At 38.9% G+C, this 17232-nt stretch overlaps 1 protein-coding gene across 1 annotated transcript in view; it reads left to right on the top strand.

Moving 5' to 3' along the window:
• The window catches only part of sntg2 (syntrophin, gamma 2), a 357280-nt gene extending 341486 nt beyond the window's left edge, over positions 1–15794 (top strand). Inside the window, exons 19-21 of the mRNA XM_072549107.1 lie at positions 3522–3614; positions 5369–5479; positions 14884–15794. Of these exons, the coding sequence (XP_072405208.1) occupies positions 3522–3614; positions 5369–5479; positions 14884–15015 (336 nt within the window). The 3' untranslated portion in view covers positions 15016–15794. The remainder of the gene's footprint in view (positions 1–3521; positions 3615–5368; positions 5480–14883) is intronic.
• The last annotated feature ends 1438 nt before the right edge of the window (positions 15795–17232 follow it).

The raw sequence follows: 17232 nt of genomic DNA on the forward strand, positions 1-17232 counted from the left end.
GTAATCCCATATATTAAAAGCACTTTTGTTTATGGAACCTAGTAACAAGGCAAATGAATATAGTGTCTTATTATGCTACATTAAGGAACAAATGGGAGATTGCTAGACTACAGTTTTCCACCATTCACAAATTGAGGTGCTATTCACTGCCAAGAGTTGTAGCCAGAGGATAACAAAGCAAAAGTCAGAACTCACGATAATGCGGTGCAGCAATAGCCAGGGAAAGAACATCACTAAAGGATGACTTTAATGAAGATAGAATAATCACTTTAATAACAAAAAAGATATCAAGAACAGAATAATTCATGCAACTGAACCATTCACACTTTTCAAATCAGTTTAATATCTCATAATGAAATACTTAATATGAATTGTGGCATAATAGTTGCAGTTTCTTAATGACATTCTCTGCTTTTCAATTTAGATCAGCTATATCCTGGTCAATAATTTAATGCAATATCCTGATGCAGGTAGTTAACCATATAGTTTCAGTTTGAAATTTATGCTGTTCACAGAGCTGATAGGTTAATTGCTTAAATTTTATTAAATTCAGGTAAATGTCATAAGTCAGCCTTTTGGCCCCCTGTGAATATGAGACAGGATGCCTCATCACCTTTCCAACTCCTTCACACTGACCTCCAGTGTAGCATGTGAAAATCAGACTATTCACTCACTTCCATATTCTGTCATTCTTCTCTTATTCCCAAACCAGATGGAGTTCACAAAGTATGCTCATACCCATCCCAGTGAAAATGTACCTCACTTTTGAGAAGTGTTGGTTAACTTTAAGTAGTAATAGCTAGTCGCATTATCGGGCCTGTGTTGATATGTGTAGCAAGGGGAAAGTGAATGCTGCAGATGTTGGAGATCAGAGTCAAGAGTGTGGTTCTGGAAAAGCATAGCAGGTCAGACAGCATTAGAGAAGCAGGAGAATTGACATTTCGAGAAAAAACCCTTCATCAGGAAGACTCCTGATGAAGACCTTTTGCCCGAAATGTCAATTTTCCTGTTTCTCTGATGCTGCCTGACCTGCTGTGCCTTTCCAGCACCACATTCTTGACTCTGATATGTGTGGCAGTTTATTGCTGACTGCATGTAGAAACCATATAACTGAACAGACAGCATGAAAGTCACCTCGTGGGGCCATTGAGGCTTCAGAACTGCTGACTCTCCAATTGGATTTGTAGTATCAGTGGTCTGAGGATTATAGCCCCACAGGCCAAGTATGTCAAATATTTTACATCTGTCTTCACAGTAGATGACAGAAAAGCATCCCAAGAATAGTTTTAAAAATTTCAGCGACAAAGGGGGTGTGAGGAACTTAAAATAATTACAAGGTTGGGAAACAGAAGTACTCAGAAAACTAATCGAACTACCGAGTGACAAATCCCCTGGACCTGAATCTGTGGGGTCTTAATAGAATTGGCTGTAGAGCTTGTGAGAAAGGATCACCGGACCTGAAATGTTAACACTGACTTCTCTTCACAGATGCTGCCAGACCTGCTGAGCTTTTCCAGCAACTTCTGTTTTTAATATAGAGATTGTTGTAAAATTGCCTTGATTCTGAAAATACCACGAGTTGGAAAACCACAAGACCTCTCTTAGATTTGGATATGTGTTGTGGGGGGGGGGGGGGCGCAATGATGTGTGGAGGAGGAGACAGAATGCAGACAACTATAGGCAAGTTATCCTAATACTTGTCATTAGAAAATGCAAGAATCTGTAATTAAGGATATGATAATAGGACTTTTGGAAAATCACAATATAATCACAGTCAATATGCTTTTGTGAAAGAGAATTTGTGTTTCTCAAGTTTTGGCCAGAGGATTGTCTTTTTCTTTAATTCTCCAAGTTCTACTCCTCTCAAGAAATTTCAAACCAACTGGTACATTCCAAGTGTTAATCTCCATCTATAGCTAGTAGACCCTCATCTCTGTGGCCAAACATGTAACACGGTTGAGAGTCTTGCAACTGCCTTCATGTCTCAACCCTACTATCACTGTGGAGTAGGGGCTGGTAGAATAAGAAGGCCTACATTAGGCAACAATGTAAATAGCTTAAGACAATAATTTATAGAAGTCTGAGGCTGGATAGGAATCTTGTACTTTAGCAGCTTCTTGTAAAGCGTGGAGTGAATGGTGAATGTTAGCTTTCAATTGTCCATTCTTTACTATATTCACATTGACTCCACTTCATAAATGTGAAGCTAAATTTCTTACTTGATAGAAATCATATTCTTTCCTTTGTTTTGTGCCTTGGCTCATTGCAATATCTTTTCTTTTATCTTAATTAATAAGCTGAGTTGGTTCCTCTCTCCACCCTTAACCCTTCCCCACTCTCCCCAAGCCATTGTCTGCAGCTCCCCCAACCACCTCCATTCTTGAAGAAGGGTTATACCTGAAACATTGACTTTTCAACCTTCTGATGCTGCCTGACTTGCTGTGCTTTCCAGACTCATGCTTGTCTACTTTGGATTCCAGCATCTGCAGTGTTTTTTTTGTCTCTAATTAAGTTTATTCAAAGTTGTATCAGGACTAAAACTGTTAATATGGTTTCATAAAATTACTTCTGTGCTATCATCATAAAATAATTAAGTTCATCTCATGCCACAATCATTAAAATAACAAAGGAATGAGCTTCATGCAAATATATGTCATTCAGAATGCACTGAATACTGGACAGATCAATTTTAAGTCACATTTTCTTATGCATATACAAACAGAATGCATTTCAATCTCGTACAAAAATAGATGTAAAGTTTTAAATAAATTTGGTGTTTTATTTTTGGTTCTTCAGATACTGAGCTGGCTGTATATTATTAAATACAGAAAGAAAACATTGATAAATAATGCCTTATGTTTAGTTCAGAAATGTCACAAAACATTTAACCTACATGGAAATACTTTAAGCAATGATGATGGTGATTCTGAGGCCAAATCCTAAAGAGTGATAAAAAGGTTGAAGAAGATTAATAAAACACTGTCTTAAACAAAAAAAAAATACACGATAGATTAGACACTATAAAATACCATCACTGATTCAGATGGGGCAAAGGCTGATTGCTAGATATCAGTTAACAAGAATTGCTTATTTATACTTATTCCCTGATCACTTAAACTTGTCCTTTCCAGACACTTCATTGAAATAGACTAACATTTATTTGAAATAAGGTCAGTGAGCACCGTCAATGAGCTGAGGGACAGTGTAGTCTCATGTGAATACTCGACACAGTTTTGTATACTGCTACAGTTCCCCGTTACAACAACAGTTTGTGAGTGTGTGCTTGGAATGGCAATAACACGCAAATATTTTCAGATTCAATTCTTAACCCCATGGCGGACAGCTCATTGCAACATATCCATTAGCTGGGGAACTTCGACCTGAATTTGACTTTGACCTGTAATTGCAAAGGTGTTTAATAATGAAAATATACCCATTTGTCACAAAGCATTTATTGTTTTCTGAAATGGTTCTTGAACTAGATGTGCCTCTAATAACATACTTGTATTTTCTTTTACCAGTCTAAGACGTATGGGTGTACCTGGCAAGGCCAATCACTTTCCTTCACAATAGATTTCGCCGCTGGATTTACCTGTGTTGATAGTAACACAAAGGTAAGGAAATAGCAAGTTTAGCATTATAGTATTACTCAAGTTGCAGGAAAAAAACTGTTTTCATTCTGCTCCATAATTTTAGTTTATTTATTTTATTTATCATTTTTTAAATTTTTTTTCACTGTTCTGTACCTCTCATTTCTTGATTGTCTCTCTTTCTCTCGCTCCCCACTCTCTCATCAACTTTTTCCTCTCTTCTTCCCCCTTTGCTACCCTTCTCCCCTGTTTTCCATTTTGCCTCTGCTTCACCCATCCCCCACATATTTTGTCACATAGCACCGGCTTCAGCTTGGTCATTCACAGCTCCTAATCTCCCTATAATCTCTCTATGTACTGTCATTATCTTTATTGCTACCTTTGCTTCTGGAGCCATGACTCACCTTCTCTCAGCCTAGTATAAATACCTCCCTATTTCTCCATTTTGTTAGCTTTGACAAAGGGTCAGTTAGACTTGAAATGTCAGATCTTTTCTCTCCTTACAGATGCTGCCAGACCTGCTGAGATTTTCCAGCATTTTCTCTTTTAATTCCCCTGTTCCTTGCTACATTCAGTGTTGGCTATCTGCTTGAAACAGCTTGAATTGCAATAATCACCATTCCTTCTGTAAGCAGTTTTAATTGTCCATTTGTCATGTGTTAGCAGTGTTATCTCCTCTCCACCCGAAACAACCTGCTTATGCAGCTTTGACTCCTCCTTCCCAGAGATGGGTTAAGAGCATGTTGCTTTTAATTCTGTCATAACAGTTTCTCCTTGTCCCTTTCATCAAGGGAACAGTTTATTCTAGAAAGCAATATTGCCTATTCTTTCTTGAAGTTATTAAAGTCCTGAAGTTTACATTCTCACATCTGTAAGCTGCTGGCACATAGAGCTGGTGTGAGATTGATGAAGCAATATGGCATATAGCGAGGCATCTGCTCCCTTGACAGAGGATTGGTGATGAATAAGGCAGGCTGACTGACTCTGTGACTGCACAAGGAAACAAGGCGAGGCAATGAAAGGCTTGGATGCTGTGAGCATGTGGGTGGGCATGACATAGGAGATCAAGCAAGTAGCCCTGAGATGCACCCTGGTCTAATGTCTGTCCCTATGCACGCCGTGTCTTGTAGCTGCCTCATTGCCAGTGCACCCTAAATATTGAAGTGCAGAAGTGTCTTGCATGTGGATGGGAAAGGTGCTATGAGGCTCCTTAGAGGCTGTCAGGTCTCAGCTGCCAGTACTCATGGATATAGGATGTATGCATGTGGCTTCTGGCCTAGAGCGTGCCCTGACACATTGTTGCCAAGTGTCCAAGATGTTCGCTCGGAGAAACAAGCAGGGAGCTGAAGTTGCCAATGCTCATTTGGATGTCCATGTTGGGAATTGTCAATGTCTAATTTCCTCCCATCGAGTGGAAGGCTGTATATTAATAAGATTTATTGTTAATGAGCAATAATCCCCATTAGCAGGCATCTTGCCATTTAATGAGTGCGAAAGCAACAATAATCTAGTCTTAATGTGCAGAACCATATTTGAAAATGCAACTATTGTTACTGATGTCAAGAAAAGCCTCACAAAACCTTATACATATTCTTCCATATTTCTCGCCTTGGCCTCCATTGTCCAGGCTCTTATTAGATCTCCCCATTACAATTTAATATGTTGACATTAGAAATTGTTCAGGATCTCATAGAAGTCCTTTTAAAATCAATACATGGTGTATTAATTACATTGCTTCTATTGGTAAATAAATAATGACACTTTTTTTTGATTTGCAGAATGTTATCTGGAGATTCAAGTTTTCACAACTCAAAGGATCCTCTGATGATGGAAAAACGTGTGTGAAACTGCTTTTTCAGAATACTGATACCCGGCAGATTGACATGAAGGTACCTCTGTAACATAGCATGCGATCATTTAATTTGGGATATCCACAGTGCATGTAATTTTTTTGCTTAGGAATTGTATCAAAGGACAATACCGTAAATTCCACATGCATCCATCAATAATATATCGCAAATATCATTACAAATTCCAACCTGTAACTTATGTTAGTTAAAACATATCAATCTGAATCATCATTTTCACTTTGACTTTATCTTTTGTTACAAAATTGTAATACCACGTTGTTTTCTTTTAAAGATTGTCTTATAGATTGACACTTTGACATTATATTTTGTAAGAGTCTTAAGATAATTTCATCAATGAGGAAACAGTTGTGTGATGTGATAAAGTCTCGAAGCAAATCTGTATACAGACGTTTATTTCTAGATATTTTCAGGGTTTTATTAAATTGTTTAATCTCTTACCAGTTTGTGAACAGACCTGTGAGCAACCTTTGACCCCTGTTTTCCAAAACCTATACTTTGTTTTATGTATGTCACATGAAAGCCCACAATTATTCTTTCTGCAGTGATCTGATTCTTATATTTAATTATATAATATGCTGCCAAACATTCTTGAAAACTACAAGTATTAGCTTTGGCTTCCAGACTGAAGGAAATAGTGCTCAGAAACCAACTGTGTTCTAATGATGCATAACTGTATAAATGCGCAAATTGTACAGCAAATTCAGAGAAATAACAGATATGAGGCTGAATTTCCTTGCCCTGAGATGGGGAGGGGGCCAAGACAGGTGAGAGAGTGAAATCTTATCAGGCTGGTTTTACACCATATTCCTGGACCACTGGATTATGCAGGACAACAGTGACAGTGGGAATTGTTACATTCCCAATTGCGTATTTGGGGAGCATGAGGGATAGGGATCAATTAGCCCCTTAAGTCTCCAGATGTTGGCTAGATTTTCTGTATGTTTTATTTTTGTAATTTGGCAATGTAATTTGGCTTCGCTGGCTGGTCTATTATCTATCCTTAGATGCCCTTGGGAAGGTAATGGTGCATTGTCGTCTTGAACTGCTGTAGTTCATTTAGTTGTAGATGACCAATGCCTTTAGGAAGGGAATTCCAGGATTTTGATCAAGCAACAGTGAAAGCATGACAATATGCTTCAAGTCAGGATGGTGAGTGGCTTGGAAGGGAAGTCTCAGACAGACACATTTACCTGCTGCCCTTGTCCATCTAGATGATAGATTTCATGAGTTGCAACTATTTAAGAGGCCTTAGTGAATTACTGCATGCAGAAAATGTTTCATTAATACACCATTCATGAAATGATGGTAGCTTCCCAGCAGCAGGCTGGGTATACAAAGGAGATAAAAGCTCAATTCAATCAAGTAGACGCCACTCTCAATAAGGGGGCGGGGGGTGGCGGGAGTTGCTTTTCATCTCACAGGCAATAACTGTAACCCTTTGGCAAAAGAGATAAATGTATGGACCAAGGGAATGAAGGGACTTTCATGTCTTCCCACATTCATCATCAACGTCCAACTCTGAATGTATGGTTGTTGATCTTTGAGTGATGGACAGCATTCTATCGACCATCCAGATTCGGAAACCAACTGCTGCCCTTAGTTGGGTGGAGTTCTTGGGTGCATCTAATTAATTGCCCACCTTCTTCAAAATTACTGATGCTTGAGAATTCCAGACCTAGTCTTCTTGTAGAACTGACGTCAGGATCTGGATCCTGTACAGATGAGTTATGAATATCCTGAACTTGCTCATCAATTTATGTTGCTCTGTCATTTGATTCACATAAGTCACATTTCACTCTAGGCCTTCAGGCAAGTCTGGTAATTAAGAGCATACACATTTTTTAAACAAAAGTTAACTGTTGATATAATGCTAAACAACGTCTTTGGCTCAGAATGGAAACAGTAAGTGTTCGATCTCATTCTTGCATCTAATTAATTGTTGTTAGAAGTTTTTGTTTAAATGTAAAATAATTTTGTTTTACATCTCACAGTTTCGACATGATCTGGAAATGCCAGTATTGGACCGGGGTGCACAAAGTTAAAAATCACACAACACCAGGTTATAGTCCAACAGGTTTATTTGGAAGCACTAGTTTTCATAGCACTGCCCCTTCATCAGGTGGTTGTGATGAAGGAGCAGCACTCTGAAAGCTAGTGCTTCCAAATAAACCTGTTGGACTTTAACTTGGTGTTGTGAGATTTTTAATTTTCTTTTTGGCCTTTCTTGCTCCCTTACTCTGCCTGATTTAACTTTTACCCACTTCCATTATTCCAGTTTCTTTCTCAATTATTAAATCTTATGAGTTAAGGAAATATATTGGGTTCCATCCTAAACTAAAGTTCTAAATGCATCTAAATAGCCAGCTATCATTCTCATACTTCCAACAAACTATAATGCACATATATTTGTGGTGAACAGTGCAGGAAAAAGTCTAATTATTGGAGCAGACCATGTGCTTCTCTAACCAAACAAGATAGCGCCCATCTTTACTTTTAACTAATTAGTCATCTGAAGGCTGAGAAAATCATAAAATATGCAAATTTAATGGAGATATGCTTACTCAAGCACTGGGACAGTTTGTAATAAATTGATTCTTTTCCATCATAAACCTTGAACAGAGCACAATACACTTGAGAACCATATTTTTGGTTTCTGCCATTGTGAACTTGCTGATGTTAAACTTTTTCCAAATCATTCCACCTTATTATTGGCATAAGCAAGAGCAAGGTACTGGAGTTGTTGGCAGGCTTAAAGGTGGACATATTTGCAGGTCCAGTTGAATTGTGTCCAAGGCTACTGCGAAAGGCAAGGGAGAAGACTTTTAATTCCATTCCAGCCACAGGGGAGCTGCCAGAGGACTAGAGAACAGCTAATGTGGTCCTGATATTTAAGAAGGTTTGTAGAGATAAGCCAGAGAATTGCCAGACCGGTGAGTCTCATGTCAGTGGTAGGGAAATAATTGCAGAAAAATCTGAAGGAAAGCATCCATCTCCACTTGGAGAGGCAGGTACTGATCAGTGACAGTCAGAATGGCATCGTCAGAGGGAGGTCATGCCTCACAAATTTGTTTGCACTTTTTGAGGAGGTGAACAGGCATGTAAAGGAATGTAGTGCAGTTGATGTGATTTAAATGGATTTCTGCAAAGCCTTTGACGAGATCCCACATAGGAGACGTATCAAGAAGGCAAAAGCACAATGGGATACAGGGTAATATTCAAAATATTCTCAGTTATAGAGATAGAGAGTGATGACAGAGGTTTCTTTAGTGACTGGAAACCAGTGTCCATTGGCTTACCATACGAACTTGAGTTGGGTCTCTTACATGTCAGTTATATTAATAACCTAGATGACTGTGTAGGGGGTTGGATTAATATGTTTATGGATGACGCAAAGTTTGGTTGGGTGGTTAACAATGAGGTTGAGTGTCTTGGACTACAAGAAGATATACAGAGGAACCTCGATTATCTAAATATCAATTAGCCGAATTTCAAATTATTCGAAGAAGATCTCAAGGTCCCGCAACAATGTTACATCAAAGAGGTAAGTGTATTCGGATTACCTGTACTGAAGAACATGTGAAACACCAAGAAACACAAACAACTCAAGCATCATTGACTGGGTATTTTTAGGGAAGGGTTAGTTACACAGCCCTTTGCAAAAGTAAGTGTTTTACAGTATTCCTGGCACTTTACTGGGCCATTCATGAGACACTTGGCCAAGAAAGTAAACGCATGTGCGAGGCCATGCCTCTGTCTTTCTATCATGACACTGAGTTCCCGGAAACTGACAAATGGTCTTGTAATCACAGAAGCTGTTGGGGACCTTATTTAATGCTGGGATTTCATATATAATCTTTATGTGATGATAAGAATTTAGTCCTTCTCCCTTTAACCTGGAGTTTGCAGAATGCAAAGATTAGATTGTTCAAATAGCAGACCATTACAATTATAGATTTAAACAAAATCTCCGGTATAGTAGAGCATTAGATCAGTATGGCTTCCCTTGTTTAAGGTAAAATTGATAATCCAAACCATCAATTTACCGAACGAAACAGTGTCCACCCATCTCATTTGGATACTCGAGGTTCCTCTGAAAATGGGATGCTCAAATGGGCAGATAAGTGGAACTCAGCCCTGAAAAGTGTAAGGTGATATACTTTGGAAGGAGTAATTTGACAAAAAAGTATTCAATGAAAGGAATGACACTAGGAAGTTCTGTGTAACCAAGAGACCTTACAGAGGAGGAGGTGCTGGATGTCTTGAAATGCCTAAAGGTGGAGAGGCAGGTACTGAGCAGTGACAGTCAGAATGGCATCGTCAGAGGGAGATCATGCCTCACAAATTTGTTTGCACTTTTTGAGGAGGTGAACCCCCAGGACCTGATCAGGTGAACCCTAGATGCTGTGGGAAGCTAGGGAAGTGATTGCTGGGTCCCTTGCTGAGATATTTGTATCATCAATAGTCACAGGTGAAGTGCCACAAGACTGGAGGTTGGTTAACGAAGTGTCACTATTTAAGAAAGGTGGTAAGGAAAAGCCAGGGAACTATAGACCAGTGAGCCTGATATTAGTGGTGGGCAAGTTGTTGGACAGAATCCTGAGGGACAAGGTTTACACATATTTGGAAAGGCATTAGGGCTAGTCAGTATTGCTTTGTGTGTGGGAAAATCATGTCTCACAAAATTGATTGAAGAAGTAACAAAGAGGATTGATGAGGGCAGAGCGGCGAACATGATCTATATGGACTTCAGTAAGGTTTTCAACAAGGTTCCCCATGGGAGACTGGTTAGCAAGGTTAGATCTCATGGAATATAGGGAGAACTAGCCATTTGGATACAGAACTGGCTTGAAGGTAGAAGAGTGATGGTGGAGGGTTGCTTTTCAGATTGGAAGCCTGTGACCAGTGGATTGCCACAAGGATCGGTGCTGGGTCCATTGCTTTTCATCATTTACATAAATGATTTGGATGTGAACATTGGAGATATAGTTAGTAAGTTTGCAGATGACACATAAATTGGAGGTGTAGTGAACAGAGAAGAAGGTTACCTCAGATTTCAATGGGTTCTTGATTAGATTGGCCAATGGCCTGAGGAATGGCGGATGGAATTTAATTTAGATAAATGTGAGGTGCTGTATTTTGGAAAAGCAAATCAGAGCAGGACCTATACATTTAATGGTGGGTCCTAGGGAGTGTTGCTGAACAAAGAGACCTTGGAGAGCAAGTTCATAGCTCCCTGAAAGCAGAGTCACAGGTAGATAGGATAGTGAAGAAGGTGTTTGGTATGCTTTTCTTTATTGGTTAGAGTATTGAGTACAGGAGTTGGGAGATCATGTTGTGGCTGTACAGGATGTTGGTTAAGCTACTTTTGGAATATTGCATGCAGTTCTGGTCTCCTTCCTATCGGAAGGATATTGTGAAACCTGAAAGGGTTCAGAAAAGATTTACAAGGATGTTGCTAGGGTATGGAGGATGTGAGCTATGGGGAGAAGTTGAATAGGCTGGGGCTTTTTTTCTTGGAGCGTTGGAGACTATGAGGTGACCTTGTAGAGGTTTATAGAATCATGAGGGGCATGGATAGGATAAATAGACAAAATCTTTTTCATGGGGTGGGTGAGTCCAGAACTAGAGGGCATAAGTTTAGGGTGAGGGGGGGAAGATATAAACTGGACCTAAGGGACAACCTTTTCACACAGAGGTTGGTGCGTTATGGAATGAGCTGCCAGAGGAAAACGTGGGAGGCTGGTACAATTGCAATTTTTAAAAGGCATCTGAATGGTTATACGAATAGGAAGGGTTTAGAGAGGTATGGCCAACTGCTGGCAAATGGCACAAGATTAGGTTGGGATATCTGGTCAAAATGGACAGGCTCGTCCAAAGGGTCTGTTTCCATGCTGTACATCTCTATGATTCTGTTTGTTTAATGATCTCTGAAGGCAGAAGACCATGTTAGTAGCGCAGTGGAAAAGGCATATGGGACATTTGCCTTTATCAATTGAGGCAGTGATTACAAAAACAAGGAAGACATGACAGAATTGGTGAGACTGCAGCGAGGGTACTGCGTGCCATTCCAGTCACCACATTGCAGGAAGGACATGATTGACTGGAGGGGTGCAGAGGAGATTCCCCAGGATGCTGCCTGGGTTGGAACATTTATGTGTTGAGGAAAGGTTGGATTGGCTTGGATTGTTTTTGTTGGAGCAGAGAAGACTGAGGGATGATCTGATTGAAGTGTGCAAGTTTAAGAGGGGCATGAACTGAGTGGATAAGGAGCAGCTGTTTCTCTCAGTTGAAGCGTTGGTCATGAAGGGGACACAAGTTCAAGGTGAGGCGCAGGAGGTTTCAGGGGGATGACAGGAAAAACTTGTTTTATCCAGAGGTTGGTGACGGTCTGGAATATGCTGCCTGTGACAGTTGTAGAAGAGAGTTGCCTCACATCCTTTACAAAGTACCTGGATGAGCACTTGGCATGTCATAACAATAGAATAGGCTATGGGCCAAGTGCTGGTAAATGAGATTAGGCTGAAAGCCAGGTTTTTCTCATGTATCAAGACACACTCAATGGGCTGAAGGGCCTCCCGTGCACTGTATGATTCTATGTTTCTAATATTTGCTATATATTTTCATAACTTGCTACATTTCTCAAACATGAATTAACATCAAGACTTTGAATTTGACGAAGTACCTGAGTTTGAAAAAATGTTTTGATAACTCACCCACAGGAAGATTATCTGGGCTTGGGTCAGAAGCAGTACACTGGCACACAAATTGTTGCCGCATATGTTTTGTTCACATGTTTTTCTTCCAACTCATTTTGAATTGCACCATTCCGGCCCAGGAAAACTGTGTGCAGTATCCTACATAGCTCTGCTGTTTTCATTTCTGGATGAATGGCCGATTGAGACTGGAAAGAGTCATATATGATTAATGACTACACAGGAGAATAACAGTGGCAGAGGGGGAGAACTAGTGGAAAAATTTAGAAAAGCATACTTCTGCTTGACAAGTTGGAAATTCATTCATCATAAGCTGCATACCATATTTATTCCAAGAAGGGTGAAAATTAATAGATGTATCCAGGGTGGGAAACTTACCTGCTCGCAGGTAACAAGCTTTTTTAACATTTCTTTAACAATTGAGCTTTGAGATAATGTCAAGAATGCTTCACATATATTTCTTACTATCAGCAGGGTTTGAATCAGTTTCATTATAAATGATAAAATATCTATTAGTGCTGTTTAGTCTTTTCTAGGAATCATCGATCGTTGTATAATTTATTTCATTTGATCTCAACCAATTTTGCAATAGCAATTTTTTATTCAAAGAAATATTGCAGAGCAAGTCATGAGAAAGCTTTTGCAAAGAAATAGAATTTACTGTAATTTTGAAGTAGCTTAACATGATAATTGGTGTTACATTTATGAAAATTGAATCAAGGTATACAGCACTGGCATTCGCAATAATGACAAATAAATGCATCTTCTTTCATCTTCAACACAAAATTTCAGCCCTGATAGGCATTGCATATTCAGTTACTGGATTAGTGGTGCTGGAAGAGCACAGCAGTTCAGGCAGCATCCAACAAGCAATGACGTTTCGGGCAAAAGCCCTTCATCAAGCCCTTTTGCCCGAAACGTCGTTGCTCGTTGGATGCTGCCTGAACTGCTGTGCTCTTCCAGCACCACTAATCCAGTATTTGGTTTTCAGCATCTGCAGTCATTGTTTTTACCCCATTGCATATTCGTTGCAGAGTGTCACTTATCAGAACTTTCTTTACACAGAGAGTTGTGAGAGCATGGAATGTGTTGCCAGCAGCAGTTGTGGAAGCGAGGTCATTGGGGATATTTAAGAGACTGCTGGACATGCATATGGTCACAGAAATTTGAGGGTTCGTACATTATGTTTACCTTACATGAGGATTAATGGTTGGCACAACATCGTGGGCTGAAGGGCCTGTTCTGTGCTGTACTGTTCTATGTTCTATGTTCTAGAACTAGTGGACAGCTAAATGGGAATAGGAAATCTGATAGGAAGGTAAGGGATTAACATTATCTTGTAGACTGAATATGTTTAATGAAGGAATAGTTTGTTTTGCACCATTAGTTCACGTGAGAAATACTCAATTACTTCACTTAATTAAATATTGCCATATAGTAACATCACCAGATCAGAAAATTTATATAAATGAGTGAGACTCTTTGCTCAATTAAAAATTGTTAGTGAATTTCTCCTGAAAAATGACCGAATTACACTTCTTGAGCATATAAGCAGAAATTAGAACAGAGAACTGTGACACTGAGGTTACCTTAACATTTCCTATTGTTTCAGGATTCTCGCGATTTCCTAGGAGAGGGAGAGACTTTATGTAAGCAATAGGTATAAATTGAAGTTCCAGTACATAGGAGGCACCAGCTCCTAGATTCTTTTACTGATATAGCATACTATATTTCCAAAGTGTACTGCCGTGTAAAGAGAAATCTGTTGGAAAGAATATCCTATTTTGTTCAGTCTTTTACTGTCTGTTTCTAAACCGTTATTGATTTCCAATAAAAAATAAATGCTGACAGTAAATATGTAAGATGTTAGGATAGTTTTATGCCGTTAGAGAGTGTTAATCTCTTTCATTGTATTGCAATTTGATTAGCAGTTCATCAAAGAACAGCTGGAACTGATTTAGTCTTCTGTGGAATTTCGGTAGACATTTTAGCATTGTTGGAGTTATTATATTGCCCTCAAAGTGTGTTCCTTAAGTTTTGAGTGTTTAGCACTTGAGTCTCTGAATTGGAAGTCTGCAGATTGAAATCCTACACTATGACTTGAACTCCTATTACACTTGACATTTCAGCGCACAACTGAGCAGCAAGGAGAGGGATGTAGAGGCAGAGATACAGCATTTGAGGTGCATTATTTGAATGTGGCAACAGACCAAAGTCTTGTCTGCCTGTTTCAGCAAACGTAAAAGATCCTATCATACTACGTAAAGAAGAGCAAGAAGCTGTATTAGTGTTCTAGCTTGCATATTTCACTCAAGAACAAAAGCAGATTAAATGGTAATTATCTCATTTGCTGTCGATAGAAACTGACTGTGTAAATTGGATACTGCATTTGTATTTATACATCAACACCAATTATCCTTCAAAAGAAAATAATTAATTGGATGTGAAGTGCTTTGGCCCATCTATAGAATCGATAAAATCCTGTAGTTCATTCATTCAAGCAATAACCAAATTGTTGATGATTCTGCTAATGGATTGGACGTTATCTAAATTATGTTGACAATGGCAGAAAAACTAGTATCATCTTGATTTGCGAAGCTATATTTCTTTCAGAATCCATCCACTGGCATGACAAGGCTGAATAGAGAATGTTAGGTTTATTATAAGCCATGGCTAGTATCTAATAAAGCAATTTGTGTCTTGTTGCAGGAATTGGAATTCCCTGATCTGACGGCAGTGTTGCATTGTATACATTCATTCATAGCAGCTAAAGTGGCAGCAGTGGATCCAGTATTCGTAGACAGTCTGAGTGTTGCACGGAAGTACATGTACAGCAGCTGAGAATCAAATTTCAATCACAGAAAAAGTGTATTATTTTATATAGAATAATTGCTTTGTGTCTATACTGCTGAGGGGTGCACAATGGGTAATGGAGCCCAAGCAAATCAAGGGTTGGGGGGTGATTTTGACTGCAGCCACAGTGTAAAGTGGGTGATGTGAATCAGCCATGAATAAAATGAATTGCCGACTAGCAGAAATGTATAACGGACAAAGTCACAATCATCCCCGTTGCGTTTTTAAATAAAGAGAGATTAATGGTTAAAGCACTTTTGAGAGATATCTACAAAGCATATTTCTTTATAATGGAAGTGAAATGTGTCCTTGGAATGTGCAGCACTGTTTTGTGTTTTATTTTCCTTCTCAGATGAAGTCTGCAGTTTCCCAGTGCCAGTAAAAATGGAAATCTGAGTTTCAAACTTCATTATACAATCCATAGTTCATACTAACAAAATACTCTGATGCAAAGTGTGTGCTTTGGCTTCTTGGAAGTTCTCTTTTTGTCATTGGTAGCTGTGTTTTTTGATGTCATTCTTTTACCTTCACAATCATGGTCAAGTGTTCATTCTCTTTGATTTTGGGAAACGGTGTATTTAAACTTACTGGATTAGAATAGGAGCAAGCCATTTAACATTGAGATGAGGAGGAATTTTCTTGAGAGGGTGGTGAATCATTGGACTTCTCTAGCCCATTGGACACTCCATTATTTAACATGTTCAAGACAGAGATCAATAGAATCCTAGAATCTCTACAGTGTAGAAGTCGATGATTCTATCTTTTGAGTCCACAACAACCTTCCAAAGCATAGGCCACTGAGGCCCAACACCACCCCACCTCCTCCCCCCCCCCCCCCCCCCCATCCTTCATTTCCCATGGCTAATCCACCTAGCCTGCACATCCCCAGATTGTGGGAGGAAACTGGAGCACCTGGAGAAACCCCACACAGAAACAGGGAGGGTGTGCAGACTCCACACGCAGTCGCCCAAGGGTGTAATTGAACCCAGGCCACTGGTACTGTGAGGTAGCAGTGTTAACCACTGAGCCAGCACATGCTGCCCTAGATTTCTTGATTCTAAAAACATCAGGGGTCATGCTTTGAAGGGGATACTTATCATGATCTAATCACAGTCTTGATGGGCTGAATGACCTCTGCCTCCTCTTATACAAAAGAAAGCTTGCTTAAAGTTTTGTGAGTTTGCAATTATATTAAGGACATTTTGTTTTGCATTGTCAATATGGGAATTACTTATTCAAAGTATTAAGGCAATATCTTTTCATTTGATTAAGTTTTTTTGAATGCAAAACAGATGTATAAACAATTGTGGAGATTATAGTTTATCCACAGCTTACTCCATTTTCTTCTAAATGCAATTTTGAATCACCTGAACAAATATGTTCCCCTCATTTGTGAGAAAAGATAGGACAGAATAAAAAAAAAGTTGGACATTGCTTGAAGTACTGTAATAATCCTCCAAGTCCAGTTAGTCTGAGGTGCCCTGCACAGAACAATGATATAGTCTGCTGACTGGCTCCAAGATTAATAGATGCCAGCTCTCAAGGGGAAAAAAATAGGAGAACTGGCTAGTTCAGCAGAACATGATGGGATTTATTTTTCTCCTTTTTTAGAACAACTCAAAAGTGTATTAAAACAGCACAGACATGAATTTAATAAAAACACATCAACCATTACATTCAATATTGGAACATCGAGATAACTTCTATATTACTAAACAAAATTTTAAAACTCAATCCAAATCCTCAAAGATCTAAGAGAGAAGGTTGAATGAATTTTATCCAGTATAGGATTTAATTTTAGGAAAGATGAGTACTATAACAACGTATAAAAAATTGACAGTTTTAATCTTTCACTATGGGCTTTAGGATGGGAAACTATGTTTGGGCTCAGTGAACTTGTTAAAAAAGACGAAGAAAAGATTCACCAAAAGACATGAAATTAGTTATTCCAAATTCATCATGTGCAATTGGTTTGCAAACATTGTGTATTGGTTGATTGACAGATACTCATTACTTATGATGATGAAGGTTAAGTTTCATTCATTGATTAAGAATTGGCAAACAAGACAAACATAGAGTTAAAGTAAATTAGGTTATGTGCTGGTAATGACTAACAGTATCATGTTTGCCTAAAATAAGTAAATATTTCCACTCTCTAGCATTGGTAGCCCTCACTTTAAAGCAGAATAAAACTGAATTATTCTC

The sequence above is a fragment of the Chiloscyllium punctatum genome, chromosome 3, assembly GCF_047496795.1.
Source record: "Chiloscyllium punctatum isolate Juve2018m chromosome 3, sChiPun1.3, whole genome shotgun sequence".
Classification (NCBI taxonomy): Eukaryota; Metazoa; Chordata; class Chondrichthyes; order Orectolobiformes; family Hemiscylliidae; genus Chiloscyllium; species Chiloscyllium punctatum.